This window comes from Maniola jurtina, chromosome 20, assembly GCF_905333055.1.
Source record: "Maniola jurtina chromosome 20, ilManJurt1.1, whole genome shotgun sequence".
Lineage (NCBI taxonomy): Eukaryota > Metazoa > Arthropoda > Insecta > Lepidoptera > Nymphalidae > Maniola > Maniola jurtina.
The window spans coordinates 10,369,624-10,391,736 of NC_060048.1; the positions used below are offsets into that span (position 1 = coordinate 10,369,624).

The 22,113-nt window shown below is 38.4% G+C and overlaps 1 protein-coding gene across 3 annotated transcripts in view; it reads right to left on the bottom strand.

Moving 5' to 3' along the window:
• LOC123875801 (hemicentin-2-like) overlaps positions 1-22,113 on the bottom strand; it is a 357,222-nt gene that overhangs the window by 38,350 nt on the left and 296,759 nt on the right. For 2 of the 3 annotated variants that reach the window (XM_045921841.1, XM_045921843.1), the window contains exons 2-3: positions 2,669-2,762; positions 2,015-2,163 (exon numbers count right to left, since the gene is read on the bottom strand). In XM_045921841.1, the coding sequence (XP_045777797.1) occupies positions 2,015-2,163; positions 2,669-2,762 (243 nt within the window). Of the gene's footprint in view, positions 1-2,014; positions 2,164-2,668; positions 2,763-10,745; positions 10,757-22,113 lie in introns of those variants that run through there. The other variant, XM_045921842.1, reaches the window with a different exon arrangement.

Sequence of the window (22,113 nt, forward strand, 5' to 3'; positions counted from 1 at the left end):
TGTTCACGCTCTATGCTCTATTTGAATATTGCCTCTAAAACGTTGAATGACAGTTAATTATACGTATAGGCGACTAAATTATCGCTTACCATCAGATAAATTCTGCTCCAATTTAAGTACGCAGTCTCACTAGACGTATAAGCTGCTGGTTGGCTTGGAAATACTATAGCAAGCTATTCATCCAAATAGTCAGCCAAAAACTAACAATACCTTTGTGAAACTGAGTAAATTTTTATACAACGAACTAGCTGATACCCGCGACTTCGTTCGCGTGGATGTAGGTTTTTTAAAATTCCCGTGGGAACTCTTTGATTTTCCGGGATAAAAAGTAGCCTATGTGCTAATCCAGGGTATAATCTATCTCCATTCTAAATTTTAGCCCAATCCGTCCAGTAGTTTTTGCGTGAAGGAGTAACAAACATACACACACACACACACACACATACAAACTTTCGCCTTTATAATATTAGTGTGATTACCTTTCCTTGAACAGTCTTTTATCCCGCCTGCGTATGTAGTTCGGATAGATACCCTTTTAGATATTTTGTTCTCGAGTCTTTCTCGAGTAATAATTTATAGGAAAATCCTAGAAACTCAAATCACCTGGTCGCCCTAGTTAATACCAAACACAATATAGCATACGTTCCCTTTAACAAAGACTGTTGTGACTCCTACAATCTGCATTGCGACGGCGTGAGATTACGATCAGCGAAGTTCGTAATTAGCTATTTTCTCTTGAAGTCAAAGGATTTTCTTAGATTTTTGCGATAAGTACACATTTCGATATAACTTTTTGTTTTTTTCGTGCGTTTATTACTAAGACTTGAGCTTTGTTTCGGCATATTTCGTCGCGTAGTTTGGAACACTTTTGCTGTTCTAATAAAAGTTTTTCTTTGTCATAAACAGCTTGAAAAAGGAGACAGGTACTTACGCTTTCGGCAGGTGTTCAAGCTTACGGAGCGATATAATTAATGTATTTATATCTGTGTCGATGAGCTACCGAAGTGCGCTGTTGCATATCTGAGTTTTTCATTGTGACGATCTTTAGCTGCAGAACGTACGCGGTACAAGACGGTGTTCTTTGGAGATCCTTGTTAGGGACTTTAACTATACTTAAGTGGACATCTATCGGTTCGGACGACAACAACCACGTTTTCAGTATGAATGTATGCTTTGCTTATGAAATCTTTATAAATGGTACTTACGCCTCTTTCGCTCGAGTGTCCGACGAGACAGTGTAAGTAAGCCGTCCCGCCAAGCTGTACTATCATATCACGACTTACGTATCACGTGGTTCACGAAGGTTAGGGAACTTCAAACAAAACATCGCGGCGTCGACGTCACTGCCAGGCGCCAAGGTAGGTAGCCCTATTATAGCCCTATTTTTCTATGGTTTCCACCATAGCCTAATATTTGACATATCATCGATTCAGGATCTGGTACTTACGCCTCTTTCGCTCAAGTGTCCGACGAGACAGTGCAAGTAAGCCGTCCCGCCGAGCTGCGCTGTCACGTTGCTGACGGAGTTGTGTATTATGTCTCAATAAATGGTACTCGGTGGCGCTCTTTAGGGAAAGCCTATGTCCAACAGTGGACGTCCACAGGTTGATGATGATGATGATGATGAAATGGTACTTACGCCTCTATCGCTTAAGTGTCCGACGAGACAGTGCAAGTAAGCCGTCCCGCCGAGCTGCGTTGTCACGTTGCTGACAGAGTTGTGTATTATGTCTCAATAAACGATACTTGGTGGCGCTCTTCAGGGAAAGCCTATGTCCAACAGTGGATATCCACAGGCTGATGATGATGAAATGGTACTTACGCCTCTTTCGCTCAAGTGTCCAACGAGACAGTGCAAGTAAGCCGTCCCGCCGAGCTGCGCTGTCACGTTGCTGACGGAGTTGTGTATTATGTCTCAATAAATGGTACTTGGTGGCGCTCTTTAGGGAAAGCCTATGTCCAATAGTAGATGTCCACAGGCTGATGATGATGATGATGATGAAATGGTACTTACGCCTCTTTCGCTCAAGTGTCCGACGAGACAGTGCAAGTAAGCCGTCCCGCCGAGCTGCGCTGTCACGTTGCTGACGGAGTTGTTGGCTGTCACGTCGGCGGGCGGGGCATTGCCTCGCCAACCGCGCGCTCGCGACGTCCCGTGATGCCCTATGGATTTTAAATTGATGTAAGATCATTAATGTTTGCTAGTGATTTTTTAATTTTTTTTACAACTACCTACATAGCATTTTTTTAAACTTACATTACTAACAATTACGTCTTTAAACGAAAGCTTAAAATCAATGTCTGCACACTTTCAAGTTTTCTCAAGCTGTGGTAAAGGTTGCCTGGTGGAGATTGTTCTAAGCAATAAGGCCACCTTTGCATACGATTGTTTTTAGTTTTTAGTTTCTTTGTTTTGTCTTGATTATTTCATGTCTTGTGTGCAATAAAGTTTTCTATCTATCTATCTACATTCTACACTATAGTGATAAGATGTAACCACAGTAAAAATCTGAAAGATTTCAGCACCTTATCATTTTTACTATCGAACTCATACTCTAGTCAAGTTAAAACGATCTGGGTGCCCACCGCACGATTACCCCAATGGGAGGGATTATGAGCTTCAGCAATCAGAAATAAGACGTAGAGAGGCATAAAACTTGGTGCTCACGTATGTCTCCATTGGACGATGTGAAGAGGGGCAGCATGCAGAACACAGCAGCGGCGAACGGTATGCCCATCCCGCCAGCCACTCGCCATTTCATCTGAAACAACGACATCAAAAATTAAATTAAAAATTTAAAAACCCTCGACTCTAAAACCTCTAAAAATAAAAAGTAAGTATGTGTTGGCCGTATAAGTTTAATCTAATTAGTAAAGTTTTATTAGAATTGGCCGGATACCAATTGGGCGGATAGTAATACCTACCCGGTCTAATAAGAAAACTAGAAATAAAGCGCTGATAATTTCCAACGGCTGAATAGATTTTCTTGGATTACAGCTAAGAACACTCTCGATCAAGCCACTTTTAAAACAAAAAAAAAAACTAAACCAAAATCGGTTCATTCATTCGTTTGAGTGCTACGGTGCCACAGACGATATACAGATACACACGTCAAACTTATAACACCCCTCTTTTTGGGTCGGGGGTTAAAAATTATATATTTTTTTCTTTGTACCTAGTATGTATAATATTACCTTTATGCTTTATCTTTATCTTATCTCTATTCTTATTAATTATACTTTGTTCACCATCCCATGCTCTGGTAACTAAATCCGTACAGCAAAGGTTGCCTGTAAGAGTTTGCTATAGCAATAAGGGCGCCTTGTTGTTTTTATTGAAGACATCTTGAAAATTAAAATACGTCATTAAAAATTCAACCATCTTGTAAAGCATTTTAAAACGAAATTGAAATTCTTTCTAAGTAAAAAAAAAAAACAAATTTTAGGTGCGGCTTTGTAACTTTTCGTTTGCATAAAATATAAAGCTAAAAGTCCAAAAATTTGGTGTTTTCGTCAAAATACAAAAAGTTCTGGAATTTCTATGAGTTTGAAAAAATATTTTAGTATCATAAATGTGAAAATTGCAACTGTGTTCTTATCTGTTCATTACCTTTTAATGGCTTAATCAAATCCATAGACTTACGATTACGCTACGCTCAAAATCTATAATTTTTACAACCCTGTATATTGTGTTTGTTTATTGGGTTGTCCTATAACCACACCGCAACGAAGTAACGCATCGACGTATTTTTTGATTGAAAGAGTGACATAGGTACTTTTTATCCCGAAAAATCAAATAACTCTCACGGGATTTACAAAAATCTAAATCTGCGGACGAAGTCACGGGCATGAGTAATTGATAAATGGATTTTAATAAATAAAAAAAATGTCTTACCTACTATATCTTCAAAAGACAGTAAAAAAACTACGCGTACAAAGTTACCAGCAATAGCTAGTAGCAAGTATCTCAATAAAAATTTACGCACTTCAATATAAATTTGACCCAATGGCCCAGCATATTGGCAGAAGAAAACCTTCACCATAGTCTCTCCCCCTCAAGGAAAATGTCTTCGTCACTTTTTGATACAAAATAATTGATGGACTTTAATAGGACGGGAAAACATTTTTGTGCGTTCATCAAAAATGGCACAAAAGTTTTGTGTTATTGTTACGCTTCTGAAGTCAAACGAATTCAGTTTTGATGATTTCTCTTTTCGACTTTGGAATATTATTTTTGTCCTTTCTTGAGATAACTTTTGTGAACCTCTCTAACGCGGCGGAGCTTACCAGCACGAAGTTTTGGTTCGATTACGGTCAGAAAATACATTAAACATTTGACATACGGTTCAGAAAAAGGGCCGCTATGAGCTTATATATAAAGGATCTTGGAGGCATGAAAACTTTCACTTCCAGAAACTCCACGCATCAGGTGATCCCAGTGTTGGCTCTTATTTAATTCAATAATGGCATTCCAAACCAGTGGTCACTATTCAAAAATACTTGTAAAAGTTTATTTGAACAAAAATATTTTTATTCTAACAGCTAAGTCATAAAAGTATCAAGTTTGATGGCGCGCGTGCGGTGCCTTTTTGGAGTGTTTTTTTGTTAGAAGTGGCTGGTTTTTGTGTTCTGCTGGTGTTTATTGGTGGTGGAACTGACTGGGAAGCGCTCTAAAGGGGCGCCGCGTGTATGTCGGCGGGCGCCGGCACAGACGAAGTCCATACTTATACATATAGTTTTCCCAACTTGTAAATAACTACAAACTTGACATTGGCTTTACACTGATTACCAAGCCAGACTAGAGAGAAAAAAAAGTCATATAACTAATATTCTTTTTAAAATCCATTTGTATTAATAAAACTCGTTTAATCTAGTATATATCTTATCGATGGAATCGCTGCCAGACTGTCGGTGCTTTTACGAACGAAAACGAATCGAATAACTCGATTTCTCTTCAAAACTCCGAAAAATATTTTTCCATTTTGATGCCACATAACGATTCCATTGTACTCGGTGTTTGCTTTAATACCTTTTTGTGGGGCGGGAGAGAAATTTTGTTTATTTAGGGAAATTATTTGCCTTCCAAGTTCCCTGTTTTCTCAGAAGATCTGCAGGGATTTTCGTATTTTATGCAAATTCTGACACATCTCTGTTATTTTTATGTTTGGTAGTCATAGACATGGCCTCATCATCGTCAACCTATGGATGTCCATTGCTGGACATAGGTCTCTTGTGGGGACTTCCACATGCCAGTAGACTCCCCGCCACACTCGCTACGACTCGTTTAATGTCCTGTCCACCTAGTGGAGTACTAGTTCTTCTAATGCTGTGCCTTCCAATGCGAGCACCTTGGGACCCTCGTCTATTGGCTTTCTTAACTAAATACCTAAATACCCCCCTTTGACGTCCGCTAAGAAAGAACTTTTCAATCAATCAATCAATTATTTATTTATTTCTGTTTAGGGTACATGAGCGAGTGTTCATGAAGAGACTAATGTCTTGTGAAAATAATTTAATTTGGCGATATTTTCCACTTTTTTTACAAAGATTTGTCAGAATTTATCTTACCTTGTAGATAATACATAACAGAATAGTATAATTAATTGCACAGGCGTAATCACTGATATTAAGTAGTTGTTTCGAGTACCTACTTAAGCAAAGTACCTTAATTAGCTAATACATAGTACATACTTCACTAAAGTATTAAATAGCAGTAGATATCTAATTAGGTAAATATAATAGTAGGTAAATAGTATTGAATGAGTTGGGAAGATATTTTGTGATAATAATATCTATGTGAAAACAAAGAAAATACCTACTTATACTAATTATTTTCGTACCCATACCATAAAATAAATAGGTTTTTTATTCCATAGTTCGTAGACTAATTTTTAAAACTTGGGGACTACCATTTCAGCCTAATTTGTTCATCGAAAGTGTCTCAATATTTCAATATGTAATAGGTAAGTACCTATATTTGTTATTGCAAATAATTAAGTAATAATTTAATTAATGTTTTTTCCCCCGTCACTTTAGTTTTCTGTTATTTTATTTTTCTGTTGCTTCTGTTATTTTATTTTTGTAAACATTTTTATTAAATATGGCTAATTAGTATGAGATAATAAATAAATGAGAGTTAAATTAAGTAAATAAAATAATTTAGATAGCAGAATTTGCAGTAGGTAAACAATAAAATATTCATAAGTGTTAATAAAACATTGTGTAGCGATTCGTTCATTATTCGGTGCAATGGTTTAAAATAAGTTTTTAGGTTAAGGGTCTGTAGCAAAAAATATCGGTCAAATGCCTCTCCGGATTTATACTGTGCACAAATCTTTTGAATAGCCTGGGTAGGTACTATAATATTATTTTTCTTTACATTTCCCGGACTGTAACTGGGTCAGGACTTTCTATTCTAAGGAAAATGAGTGTTTAGAAAAGCTACTAAAGAAATATTTATACGTAGATATTATCTCATTTCGAAGTGCTTTTGCGGTTGCTAACTTACTTAAATGATAGTTGTAGATTTTTTATTGCAATTTTAATCAATTAAGTAATTAAATTATTTACTTGGTACGTGTACGTAATTGTCATTGCCCCCTTGAGAAGGGCTTCCGAGCGATAGGTACGGGGAATCTCGCTGGACCCCGGACAAACTGCATCTCTGAGTATCGAAGTTATTATCACTTATTTTAACGATAAAGATAATATCGTATGGGAACCTGCATGTCTGAGAGTTCTCCATATTACCCTCACCACCTGGGTCCTTGGTGAATCTCTACCACCCGTTGTGCCAGATCCTTTTTTTCCACGCACATGCAAACTGTGGAATCAACTCCCATCGGCGGTGTTTCCACTGGGTTACAACATGGGGTTATTCAAGAGGCAGACCAACAAATTACTGGAAGGCCGGCAACACATCAGCAGTACCTTTGGTGCTGCAAATGTCCATGGGCGGCGGTAATCACTTAACACCAGGTGACCCGCCTGCTCGGTTGCTCGCTATTTTATTTAAATAAAATATTATAATATTGTTGACATAATAGGTATTATATAATTCACACGCCAAGGCACACGTCACCGCCTGAATTCAGCGGCTCCCTGAGACTTGTTTGACGTCCTGTCCACCTAGTGTCTGGTTTTCTTACGCTGCACTTTCCAGTACGAAGTCTCCATTTCAGCACCTTGGGACCCCAGTTTCTAGCGGTTTTTCACTTCAGCTTCACAACTCGCTGAGTTAGGTCCTTCTACTCAACTAGTAAATTCTTTTCAATAACAAAAAATACGACTTTCCAATTGCATACGATTCCGTTAATTAAAATAAAATTAAAATGTAATTTCGCACCACTCTACAATTTCGGAGAGCTTGTCCGTCTCTCGTTGTGAATTGACATTATTTTCGTTGCGTTAATTGGATTTTTAACAACGGAACTTTTAAATTAAATTTAACTAAAAGTAAATGAGATTGTTTTTAATTCCATTAGAAGACAACCATTGACTGCAATCTCATCTGGCGGTAAGTGATGATGCAGTCTAAGATGGAAATGGGTTAACTTGGACGGGATATTATGTCAGTTTTATTAAAACCCCCCATCGGTTTCTACGCGGCATCGTACTGGAACGTTAAATCGCTTGGCGACACGGCTTGGCCGGTAGGGTAATGACTAGCCAAGGCCGAAGCTTGAGCCAGTTCAAAAGTAATAAATTCTCCAAAAGTTGAACTTGAGGCCTCTGTCATATTATAAGACAACACCGCTGAAAGGGACGAACGATTTGAATAAATGATTTGATTTTGACTCAAGGTCAGTGGTTTTTAGTTAACTAGATGTTTTTTTAAAAGTCTAGTGGCAACTGAGATTATAAAGACAGAGAGATAAAGTAGGTAAGTCTATGATAGGTTGTGATAAGGTAACACACAGACAGATAGATACACATTCTCATTATTTATAAGTATTTTTTAGTATTGATTAGTATTTAGTATTAGATTAGTATACGAGTAGCATCGATGTATAGATTTAGTTAGATTAAGTGGGACATGTATCTATTACGGAATGCAAATGTAAGCACAAAATTATGATAATATTCACAAGTAGTTATATTGTTTATCGCATACATTAATAAATTAATAGTACTCTGCCATAAGCTGTGATAGCCTAGTGGTTAGAACGTCCGCCTCCTAATCGGAGGTCGGGGGTTCGAACCCGGGCACGCACTAACTTTTAAGTTATGTGCGCTTTAAGCAATTAAATATCACTTGCTTTAACGGTGAAGGAAAACATCGTGAGGAAACCTGCATGCCTGAGAGAGTTCTCCATGTTCTCAAAGGTGTGTGAAGTCTGCCAATCCGCATTGGGCCAGCGTGGCAGACCCAATCCCTAAACTCTTCTCAGTCTGAGAGGAGACTCGTACTCAGTAGTGGGGCGGAAATGGGTTGATCATGATAATCTCTGCCAATTCGCACTTGGCCAGCGCGAGCGTGGTGGACTATCATGCTGGAACCCTGACCCTGAAGAACGACGGCTTCAAAGAAATAGAAGTATTTGTTTGTTCATCCGCTTGATACAAAAACAGTTTTTTTTTTTAAATAAGAAGATCACAAGACATCTAAGCAAGAGTGTTAAAACAACATTAATTCTTTTAGTAGAAAATCGGTTGATAAAATAGGTAATTTTCAATTAACCTTCGCGCTTGTTTATAACTTCTTGGTAATTTACCTCGACGATACTTCGATGAAAATTTCAACACAATAATTTCTAGTACTTACTTAGCTCAAAAAAATTACTTTAAGTACAAATATGTTACATTTGGTATCTAGTATCTAAAACAATTTCTTGTTTCAAATATGTATTCAACAAATCATTTCCACGAAATAGGTAATTTCGTTTAAGTGTATGTTTAAGACAGGATATCATTATACACACAGGATGTTCCTAATCTTTAAAGATTAGGAACTATATTATATAACTATATAAACTTAGGTTTATCACGTGAACTCCTTCGTAGGAACTTGAGATTGTCGCGTTGAAGAGTGCAGTGTAGCGTCATTGTTGGAACATTTATTTCATACCTATTTAATTTCTGCAGCATTATACTGAGGCAGTAGCCCCTTTAGCTCACCCACGAAATCGTTTCTGCTCTTTGTATTTTCTAGCTCGTAGTTTTAAGTTTAGTTGTAATTTTGTAGTTTTAACATCTTTTGTATTTTGTTTTCTTGTATTGTCCTGTGAGCTCAATAATCTTTTATTTATTTATCATTTATTTATTTATCATTTATTTACTTAACTCTTTGATTTTTCTGTATAACAGATAGCTTATGTGATATGTACGTTTTTGGAATGCAAGCTATTTGGTAAAGCGCTCATGTTATCTTACTCTCGTATCCTGTGGTGATTCTTTTGACAATCTAGAAGCAATTGTACCTAAAAGTTATTTGAATAAAATATATTCTATACTATTCTCGAACGGCTAAGTTAAATTTCGTCAAAATTGGTTATTCGGCTGGGCTGCAAAAAGGGTACAGACAGATAGACAGACTTTCGTATTCATAATATTTGTGTCCTGGTTGTGCACAGTTGAAAGAATTATAATATACAAAGTATGAAATTATATCACATAGTTTATGCTAAAATGTATCGCACCTGGTGCTCCTTTTGGGCGTAATTGTTTTGCTAACTCTACAGCCTTAGCACGGAAGAGTCCATGCATAGTATGGAATAAATCAGACATTACTGTGGTTGTGTGTTTTATTGCAATTCCCGCTTTAAATAAATTAAATCGCCGATTCAATTTTAGTCGAATCAAAAAGTTCATAATTCACTATCGCTCTAAGACAAGTCGGTAAGTTATTCATTAAATATTCATGAATAATTTAGCAGATAAACAATAAACACCCTGTATACAGCCCGCTGGAGCGTGACGCTAAACTAAAATAGTTGCCTTCAAGCTGTCTTATACTTACAAACAAACTGGAAAGTTCAACAGAGCAATTATCTTGTCTACTCAAACTGTTGCTTTTGTTCTACGTTTTGTTCACTCTGTTATTGATAGATGGAAATACCTATATTGAAACAAGCAGAACAAGGAGTGCCTAGTGGTCAAAGAAGTAGTGACAGCCTCGAAAAACCAAGCACCATACAGATGATACAGATCATTCAAAAACTTCGTTCGCATATAATAATTTATACCTAGCCTATCGCACTCTGGGATAACGTATGTCTATCATCTATCAATGAAAGAATTTCAGAATTGGATCGTTCGTTTCGGAGATTTCTCTCTACATCCAAACTATAAAGATGAAGAATATTATTATCATCGTCATTAACAACCCATCGCTGGTTCATTACGAAGCAAGAGTCTGCTCTCAGAAGTAGTCAGAACGAGTAGAAATGAAGACTAATATTATCACACTTCAGACTCACACTAATATTATAAAGGCGAAAGTTTGTGCATGTGTGTATGTGTGTGTGTGTGAGTGTGTGGGTATTTGTATGTTTGTTACTCCTTCACGCAAAAACTACACAATGGATTTGGCTGAAATTTGGAATGGAGATAGATAATATCCTGGATTAGCACATAGGCTACTTTTTATCGCGGAAAATCAAGGGATTCCCACGGGATTCCTAAAGATCCATCCGTTTGACCGATTTGTATGAAATTTGGTACCATGGTAGTTTGCGTCCATGTAATTGACATAGGCTACTTTTTATCCCGGAAAATCAAACAGTTCCCACGGAATCTTTGGAAACCTAATTCCACGCGAACGAAGTCGCGGGCATCCTCTAGTAATATTATAATTTATAATCTAGAGTGGTATGAAATCTGTACATAGTTTATAGCGAGCGACGGTAGAAAAGTCTTCAAAAGATCATCAAAATCCCTAGATGAAATTTGAATAAAACTTAATTAATGAGAGTGCGATTTGGTCGCCAGCTTCAGTTTAATATTCCTGAAACGTATCCATTATTATCGGATTTTCTTTTATATGCTAATTGCTCGCTCCGTTTCATTATGTAACTGAGAAAATGCTGAGTTATTGCCGGGCAGCTTTTATTTCACGGCGCTTGTTATTTTACTGCTTATACTTTGGAAAATTCTTTTTCAAGTCTTTGTATTGGCGTTTTCTTGGTAATTAATCAGAGCTGGCTCATAATTGTAGCTTTGGCCTTGAAAAAGACAACGACCGTCAAAAGAAAGTACTAATCCTATAGGTATATAGTAACATGCTTTTATCTTTTGAGTATTTTTTAAGCATGACTTGAGACTTGAGAGTAACTCAGATCTTTTACGAACGAAAGTAATGTTCGAGTTACTTTTACCATGATTGTCAAATAGAACAGCTATTTTGAGGCCGCCATCTTTTATCGAGGCGTTTGCTTTAAGGACGTCTTTGCAAAATGAATAGGTATCAAAATTGCACTACTACATAAGTACACTGCCCACACGCACACAGCTGCGTCAAAATGAATGAATCGACTTGATTTTGATACTTTGATATTTTTATTTTATTTTATATTTGGTCATCTATTTTTTTTTAACAGTTTTTTTTTTAAATATGTATCTTGACAATAATACAGTAAGTAGAACAGTGCCTACAGACTAAGGGTCTGATGATGAAATATTTCACCATGACTTCTTGGCAATGAACAACATTTCCATGCTTATGAAATTATGAGCTCCTACTATGACTAAAATAATCTGAGAAGGATAGCATTACATTACCTCCCGACTTGATGAAATTGCATACTTTGGAACCTACTACTGGAACTCAGAGACGAATAGAGCTAGGTGTTTCGAGTTTGGGCTCATTTTCTTAGTCATGATGAGATCTTACCTCCGGATTTGTGGAGTGACCTGATGGTATACCTCGGAAGTCACTATTGGAACTCGGAGACGAATAGAGCTAGGTGTTTCGAGTTTGGGCTCATTTTCTTAGTCATGATGAGATCTTACCTCCGGATTTGTGGAGTGACCTGATGGTATACCTCGGAAGTCACTATTGGAACTCGGAGACGAATAGAGCTAGGTGTTTCGAGTTTGGGCTCATTTTCTTAGTCATGATGAGATCTTACCTCCGGATTTGTGGAGTGACCTGATGGTATACCTCGAAAGTCACTATTGGAACTCGGAGACGAATAGAGCTAGGTGTTTCGAGTTTGGGCTCATTTTCTTAGTCATGATGAGATCTTACCTCCGGATTTGTGGAGTGACCTGATGGTGTACCTCGGAAGTCACTATTGGAACTCGGAGACGAATAGAGCTAGGTGTTTCGAGTTTGGGCTCATTTTCTTAGTCATGAAGAGATCTTACCTCCGGATTTGTGGAGTGACCTGATGGTACACCTCGGAAGTCACTATTGGAACTCGGAGACGAATAGAGCTAGGTGTTTCGAGTTTGGGTTCATTTTCTTAGTCATGATGAGATCTTACCTCCGGATTTGTGGAGTGACCTGATGGTATACCTCGGAAGTCACTATTGGAACTCGGAGACGAATAGAGCTAGGTGTTTCGAGTTTGGGCTCATTTTCTTAGTCATGATGAGATCTTACCTCCGGATTTGTGGAGTGACCTGATGGTATACCTCGAAAGTCACTATTGGAACTCGGAGACGAATAGAGCTAGGTGTTTCGAGTTTGGGCTCATTTTATTAGTCATGATGAGATCTTACCTCCGGATTTGTGGAGTGACCTGATGGTATACCTCGGAAGTCACTATTGGAACTCGGAGACGAATAGAGCTAGGTGTTTCGAGTTTGGGCTCATTTTCTTAGTCATGATGAGATCTTACCTCCGGATTTGTGGAGTGACCTGATGGTATACTTTGGAAGTCACTATTGGAACTCGAAGACGAATAGAGCTAGGTGTTTCGAGTTTGGACTCATTTTCTTAGTCATGACGAGATCTTACCTCCGGATTTGTGGAGTGACCTGATGGTATCATCGGAAGTCACTATTGGAACTCGGAGACGAATAGAGCTAGGTGTTTCGAGTTTGGGCTCATTTTCTTAGTCATGAAGAGATCTTACCTCCGGATTTGTGGAGTGACCTGATGGTATACCTCGGAAGTCACTATTGGAACTCGGAGACGAATAGAGCTAGGTGTTTCGAGTTTGGGCTCATTTTCTTAGTCATGATGAGATCTTACCTCCGGATTTGTGGAGTGTCCTGATGGTATACCTCGAAAGTCACTATTGGAACTCGGAGACGAATAGAGCTAGGTGTTTCGAGTTTGGGCTCATTTTCTTAGTCATGATGAGATCTTACCTCCGGATTTGTGGAGTGACCTGATGGTATACCTCGAAAGTCACTTTTGGAACTCGGAGACGAATAGAGCTAGGTGTTTCGAGTTTGGGCTCATTTTATTAGTCATGATGAGATCTTACCTCCGGATTTGTGGAGTGACCTGATGGTATACCTCGGAAGTCACTATTGGAACTCGGAGACGAATAGAGCTAGGTGTTTCGAGTTTGGGCTCATTTTCTTAGTCATGATGAGATCTTACCTCCGGATTTGTGGAGTGACCTGATGGTATACCTCGGAAGTCACTATTGGAACTCGGAGACGAATAGAGCTAGGTGTTTCGAGTTTGGGCTCATTTTCTTAGTCATGATGAGATCTTACCTCCGGATTTGTGGAGTGACCTGATGGTATACCTCGGAAGTCACTATTGGAACTCGGAGACGAATAGAACTAGGTGTTTCGAGTTTGGGCTCGTTTTGTTAGGTATGACGAGATTATACCTTGAAACTTGTTGGAGTGCTCTGAAGGTATACTTCAAAAGCCACTATTGGACTTTCGAGTCGAGTAGAGTTAGATGTTATGAGTTTGAGCTTGTTTTGTAAGTTCCAATAGTGACTTCCGAGGTATACCATCAGGTCACTCCACAAATCCGGAGGTAAGATCTCATCATGACTAAGAAAATGAGCCCGAACTCGAAACAGCTAGCTTTATTCGTCTCCGAGTTCCAATAGTGACATCCGAGGTATACCATCAGGTCACTTCACGAATCCGGAGGTAACATCTCATCATGACTAAGAAAATGAGCCCAAACTCGAAACACCTAGCTCTATTCGTCTCCGAGTTCCAATAGTGACTTCCGAGGTATACCATCAGGTCACTCCACAAATCCGGAGGTAAGATCTCATCATGACTAAGAAAATGAGCTCAAACTCGAAAAACCTAGCTCTATTCGTCTCCGAGTTCCAATAGTGGCTTCCGAGGTAAACTATCAGGTCACTCCACAAATCTGGAGGTAAGATCTCATCATGACTAAGAAAATGAGCCCAAACTCGAAACACCTAGCTCTATTCGTCTCCGAGTTCCAATAGTGACTTCCGAGGTATACCATCAGGTCACTCCACAAATCTGGAGGTAAGATCTCATCATGACTAAGAAAATGAGCCCGAACTCGAAACAGCTAGCTCTATTCGTCTCCGAGTTCCAATAGTGACTTCCGAGGTATACCATCAGGTCACTTCACAAATCCGGAGGTAAGATCTCATCATGACTAAGAAAACGAGCCCAAACTCGAAACACCTAGCTCTATTCGTCTCCGAGTTCCAAAAGTGACTTCCGAGGTATACCATCAGGTCACTCCACAAATCCGGAGGTAAGATCTCATCATGACTAAGAAAATGAGCCCAAACTCGAAACACCTAGCTCTATTCGTCTCCGAGTTCCAATAGTGACTTCCGAGGTATACCATCAGGTCACTCCACAAATCCGGAGGTAAGATCTCATCATGACTAAGAAAATGAGCCCGAACTCGAAACAGCTAGCTCTATTCGTCTCCGAGTTCCAATAGTGGCTTCCGAGGTATACTATCAGGTCACTCCACTAATCCGGAGGTAAGATCTCATCATGACTAAGAAAATGAGCCCAAACTCGAAACATCTAGCTCTATTCGTCTCCGAGTTCCAATAGTGACTTCCGAGGTATACCATCAGGTCATTCCACAAATATGGAGGTAAGATCTCATCATGACTAAGAAAATGAGCCCGAACTCGAAACAGCTAGCTCTATTCGTCTCCGAGTTCCAATAGTGACTTCCGAGGTATACCATCAGGTCACTCCACAAATCCGGAGGTAAGATCTCATCATGACTAAGAAAATGAGCCCAAACTCGAAACACCTAGCTCTATTCGTCTCCGAGTTCCAATAGTGACTTCCGAGGTGTACCATCAGGTCACTCCACAAATCCGGAGGTAATATCTCATCATGACTAACAAAATGAGCCCGAACTCGAAACAGCTAGCTCTATTCGTCTCCGAGTTCCAATAGTGACTTCCGAGGTATACCATCAGGTCACTCCACAAATCCGGAGGTAAGATCTTATCATGACTAAGAAAATGAGCCCAAACTCGAAACACCTAGCTCTATTCGTCTCCGAGTTCCAATAGTGACTTCCGAGGTATACCATCAGGTCACTCCACAAATCCGGAGGTAAGATCTTATCATGACTAAGAAAATGAGCCCAAACTCGAAACACCTAGCTCTATTCGTCTCCGAGTTCCAATAGTGACTTCCGAGGTATACCATCAGGTCACTCCACAAATCTGGAGGTAAGATCTCATCATGACTAAGAAAATGAGCCCAAACTCGAAACACCTAGCTCTATTCGTCTCCGAGTTCCAATAGTGACTTCCGAGGTATACCATCAGGTCACTCCACAAATCCGGAGGTAAGATCTCATCATGACTAAGAAAATGAGCCCAAACTCGAAACACCTAGCTCTATTCGTCTCCGAGTTCCAATAGTGACTTCCGAGGTATACCATCAGATCATTCCACAAATCCGGAGGTAAGATCTCATCATTACTAAGAAAATGAGCCCAAACTCGAAACACCTAGCTCTATTCGTCTCCGAGTTCCAATAGTGACTTCCGAGGTATACCATCAGGTCACTCCACAAATCCGGAGGTAAGATCTCATCATTACTAAGAAAATGAGCCCAAACTCGAAACACCTAGCTCTATTCGTCTCCGAGTTCCAATAGTGACTTCCGAGGTATACCATCAGGTCACTCCACAAATCCGGAGGTAAGATCTCATCATGGCTAAGAAAATGAGCCCAAACTCGAAACACCTAGCTCTATTCGTCTCCGAGTTCCAATAGTGACTTCCGAGGTATACCATCAGGTCACTCCACAAATCCGGAGGTAAGATCTCATCATTACTAAGAAAATGAGCCCAAACTCGAAACACCTAGCTCTATTCGTCTCCGAGTTCCAATAGTGACTTTCGAGGTATACCATCAGGTCACTCCACAAATCCGGAGGTAAGATCTCATCATGACTAAGAAAATGAGCCCAAACTCGAAACACCTAGCTCTATTCGTCTCCGAGTTCCAATAGTGACTTCCGAGGTATACCATCAGGTCACTCCACAAATCCGGAGGTAAGATCTCATCATGTCTAAGAAAATGAGCCCAAACTCGAAACACCTAGCTCTATTCGTCTCCGAGTTCCAATAGTGACTTCCGAGGTATACCATCAGGTCACTCCACAAATCCGGAGGTAAGATCTCATCATGACTAAGAAAATGAGCCCAAACTCGAAACACCTAGCTCTATTCGTCTCCGAGTTCCAATAGTGACTTTCGAGGTATACCATCAGGTCACTCCACAAATCCGGAGGTAAGATCTCATCATGACTAAGAAAATGAGCCCAAACTCGAAACACCTAGCTCTATTCGTCTCCGAGTTCCAATAGTGACTTTCGAGGTATACCATCAGGTCACTCCACAAATCCGGAGGTAAGATCTCGTCATGACTAAGAAAATGAGCCCAAACTCGAAACACCTAGCTCTATTCGTCTCCGAGTTCCAATAGTGACTTTCGAGGTATACCATCAGGTCACTCCACAAATCCGGAGGTAAGATCTCATCATGACTAAGAAAATGAGCCCCAACTCGAAACACCTAGCTCTATTCGTCTCCGAGTTCCAATAGTGACTTTCGAGGTATACCATCAGGTCACTCCACAAATCCGGAGGTAAGATCTCGTCATGACTAAGAAAACGAGCCCAAACTGGACACATCTAGTTCTTCTAGTCTTCAAGTTCCTGTCGCAGCCTTCGAAGTTCACTATCAGATCACTATCATGCTCAAGAAAAAAATCCAGCTAACGATAAAATGTGATAATAGGTACATAATATTATCATTATTATCTTACCTTGCCAAAATATCAGCACAATCACGGAATAAGTACCTATAAATATCAGTTAGGGTTTTGTCGAACTATTTTGTGTTCGTACAGCGATCTTTTCCACATCAAAAAATTGTAGCAACCGACGCAGAGACCACCCACGAAGGCGGCTGGCCGCTGACTGATATAATTTTGAAATCATACCATTGCCTGCCCAATATCAAAATAACCCTTAGTGCACTGTATTAAGGTTTGCGGTTGAAGCAAAATACGTGAAAAATTTATACACGATGTTTTTATTTATTTTTATACTATTATTAATATAATAATGCTATATTTTGAGGTGCACATTATGTGCTAACGGAAAATATTTATTAGAAGAATAAAATCCGTACGTAAACTGAGAAAAATGTACCTAAACTTGACCCTAAATCGTTAATTCTGCGTGGAAGAGGTGAAGGAAAATCGTTCTTATAGTATCAAAATTAATGATTTTATCAAAAAATTACTCGATCTCTGGAGATAAAGGACCAATCTATTTTTAGCAATCTGTAGTTCCAATTTACTTAGTATATTTTAGCCACAAAGCGTACCGAAAATCTATACAAGTGTGCAAATACGTCCTTAAAGCACCACGTAGTTAAAAAAGTAGTATAGCGGTGGCATAGAAGAAAACTTCTATTTTTTGAGTACCTACATTATTTTTACTTAAAGTTTACTTACCTACGAAGCTTGACCAATGATCGAGAAACTGACTATTCTCTTTGGAAAGTAACGGGAAATCTAAAAAGACCCATCACACATATACCACCACTTAAAGATTCAAATGGAAAATGGGCTATCAATAACATTCAAAAAGCTAATAGATTCGCTCAGCATCTGGAAAATATATTCCAACCAAATGAGGGCCATCCACTTGATCTTAGTGAAATTGAAGAAAGACTAGATGATCTGCAAAATATCAGACTTGTGACACCAAAAGAAGTATCTGAAGAAATAAAGTTCAATTTAAGCATAAAAAAATCTCCAGGATACGATCTCATTACTGGAGAAATTCTAAAAAACCTTCCTCGGAAAGCTTTAGTGAAACTTACCAATCTCATAAATGCATCATTCAGACTGAGACATGTACCTGAGTTATGGAAAGTTGCTGAAGTCATTATGATTGCCAAACCGGGGAAACCACCCCATGAAACAACATCATATAGACCAATCTCTTTACTACCAGTTATTTCAAAGTTGTTTGAAAAATTGTTACTTAAGAGACTAAAACCCGTACTAGAAGATAGAAAATTAATACCAGATCATCAGTTTGGATTCCGAGAAAAACACTCAACGATAGATCAAGTCCACAGAATTACTGATATAATAGAGAAATCATTAGAAAATAAGAAAGTGTGTTCTACAGTTTTCTTAGACGTAGCGCAAGCTTTTGATAAAGTGTGGCACGAAGGGCTTATCTATAAACTCAGAAATATGCTACCAAAGTCATTCGCAGATATCCTTGAATCATACAGTACAAACAGATGGTTTAGAGTTCGTCAAGAAGATGCGTATTCTGAACTCAAGGAAATTAAAGCTGGGGTACCACAAGGAAGTGTCTTAGGTCCGGTCCTGTACTTATTATACACCTGTGATATTCCAGCACTAGAAAATAATACCATTGCAACATTCGCTGATGACACTGCGATTATAGGAACTGGTGAAAGTCACGAAGAAGCAGTGGAAAAAGTTCAAGTTGCCATAAATAAAGTTAACGAATGGACTATAAAGTGGCGAATTAAGCTTAACGAATCGAAATCAATGCATATAGATTTTACGAATAAGCGACCGAAATATCACCCGATTTATCTTAATCGGCAACTTATTCCATATGTAAATACAGCAAAGTACTTAGGTATGACGCTAGACGCAAAGCTTCGATGGAAAGCTCATGTTAAAAAGAAACGCGAGGAGCTGGAACTACGTTATAAAAAAATGTATTGGCTGCTTGGAAGGCACTCAACACTCTCAATAGATAATAAACTTATGCTATACAAGCAAATTCTGATGCCTGTATGGACGTATGGTATACAACTCTGGGGGTGTACTAAATCGACCAATGTACAAGTAATACAAAGATTCCAGAACAAAGTACTCAGGGAAATAACAAATGCACCCTGGTATGTAAGAAATCACGATCTCCACAGGGACCTTAAGATAGAGTTCGTATACAAAGTAATCCAAAAGTTCGCAGAGGCTCACCAACATCGACTTCACCATCATGTTAATTTCGAGGCTGTGAAGCTTCTAGATAACTTGGACATAAAAAGAAGACTCAAACGAACCAAGCCGTTCGAACTAGTGTTAAAAAGTGCATAAATGCAGTGATTGTGTAATAGTGTTTGTGCTACTTTATTTTTATCTAGGTCACAATAACATAGTGGACTGTAAGCATATTAGAATAAACTAAGGACAGTTATTGGACTGAAATTAGACTTAGAAATTATTCATAAGTAGAAGTTTAAGCTAGAATAAAATTACTTATTAGCCCATAGGCTAGATCGTAGTAGGAATAAAGCTACCATTATATAATGGAGCTTTATGGAAAAAAAAAAAAAAAAAAAAAAAAAAAACTTAAAGTTTACTTAAAAACTGCACACAATAATATATAATTATTAATTATTATAATGAGAATCTTCAAGACTGTTTTTTTTACAAAATCGGTAGTATCCAATAACCATAATTAACAAAGTTAGGATTGCTACAGGCTTTATGCAAACTAGCCTAGAAAAAAAGTGAATAGGGATCTTCTAGGTAAGCGCACTCCAACCAAGACCCCATCATTGTTTTCCATCAAGTATGATTGTCATCAAGTACAGACCTTACTTGACATAAAAAAACCGGCCAAGTGCGAGTTGGACTCGCGCACCGAGGGTTCCGCACTCGGGTATTATTTGACATTTTGCACGATAAATCGAAAACTATAACGCATAAAAATAAATAAAAATCTGTTTTAAAATGTACAGGTAAAGCCTTTTCATATGATACCCCATTTGGTATAGTTATCTAACTTTGAAAATTTAAACACATTTAATTTTTTTTTGATGATTTAACCACAAATTCATGGTTTTCGGATTTATTCCTTTACTTGTACTATAATACCTACCTATCTGCCAAATTTCATGATTCTAGGTCAACGGGAAGTACCCTATAGGTTTTCTTGACAGACACGACGGACGGGCGGACAGACAGACAGACAACAAAGTGATCCTATAATAGGGTTCCATTTTTCGTTCTGAGGTATGGACCCCTAAAAACCTGCTACAGAATCTCTATTTATTTTTGCAACAAAAGCATGATGAACCTGCTCAGACAAAGAGCAGTTTTAAAAGCTTTGTAGAAGTAGCTCAGTGATAATGTCCAAATTGAATCATCTAGGCGTCAAAATTGAATAATGGTGGGTAAGATATACTTTAAGACGGGTCTCTCCGTCACTCGCTTCATACAAACGTAGTTCCAATTTCATTTGAATATTAAGCAACCAAAGTCCATGAAATTTTGCAGACATATTCTAGAAACTAATATCTATGTTTGTGGTTTTCCAGATTTCTGTTAAAATATTCAATTTCAAAGTCACGCGGTCTTAAAAATTTACATACAAATCTTTGAGCCCCTGTAATTTTAAAACTACATATTTTTAGAAAAATCTAAAACACCACAGACACAAATATTAGTTTCTAGAATATGTCTGCAAAATTTCATGGACTTTGGTCGCTTAATATTCAAATGAAATTGGAACTACGATAGTATGAAGCGAGTGACGGAGAGAGCCCTGTTAAGCGGTAAGCTCATTGAATCGAGATGTAGGTTATCTGGGTTAGATACCTAGAAACTTGGATCGAGTTATTTAGAGAAAAAAATTATATCACTTTGCTTTGAAAGCTTTGAAAGGTTACCGTGAAAGCTTTCTAGAATTGAATATTATGTAGAAATATGTATGAATGTAGGATAACGGTAGTAATATTATGAAGTACGTGATATGATAATAGCACAGAGTAAGTATAAATCCATATCTATACTAATATTATAAATGCGAAAGTGTATCTGTCTGTCTGTCTGCTACCTTTTCACGGCCCAACAGTTTAACCGATTCTGACGAGATTTAGTTCAGGGTTAGCTTATATCCCGGGGACGGACAAAGGCTACTTTTTATCCCGGAAAATCAACCAGTTCCCACGGGATCTGTAAAAACCTAAATCCACGCGGACGAAGTCGCGGGCAGCCTCTAGTTATTACATTTTTTAAATTCAGTTAGCCATTGACTTCAATCTCACCTGGTGGCAAGTGATGATGCAGTCTAAGATGGAAGCGGGCTAACCTGGAATAGGTATGGCAGTTTTTATTAAACCCATACCCCTTTCGTTTCTATAAGGTTTTTGCTATATATACGGCATCACATGCCGGTAGGTTGGTAACTACTTCAGTTATGTCGGTTTCTTTGCTTCTTCTACGGGTCTCCTTATTTACGGATTGATTTAATATTACGAAAATATTCGCTATTTTAAATATTATATTTAACATTATCGAAATATTGGTCATACCATTTTTATTTTTAACCCCCGACCCAAAAAGAGGGGTGCTATAAGTTTGACGTGTGTATCTGTGTATCTGTCTGTGGCATCGTAGCTCTTAAACTAATGAACCGATTTTAATTTTTTTTTCTTTGAAAGGTGGCTTGATCGAGAGTGTTCTTAGCTATGATCCAAGAAAATCGGTTCAGCCGTTTGAAAATTATCAGCTCTTTTCTCGTTACTGTAACCTTCACTTGTCGGGGATGTTATAAATTAGTTTACACTTGTTAAGTGTGAAAGGATGCTGTGTTTTAATTTAATTTGTCTAGAAGTAACAATCTCGCTCGTTAAAATGTACCTCTGCTCGTAATTCTATCCGAGATTGTGGAGGTAACAATAAACCTACTCCATATCCTTTTAAAGAA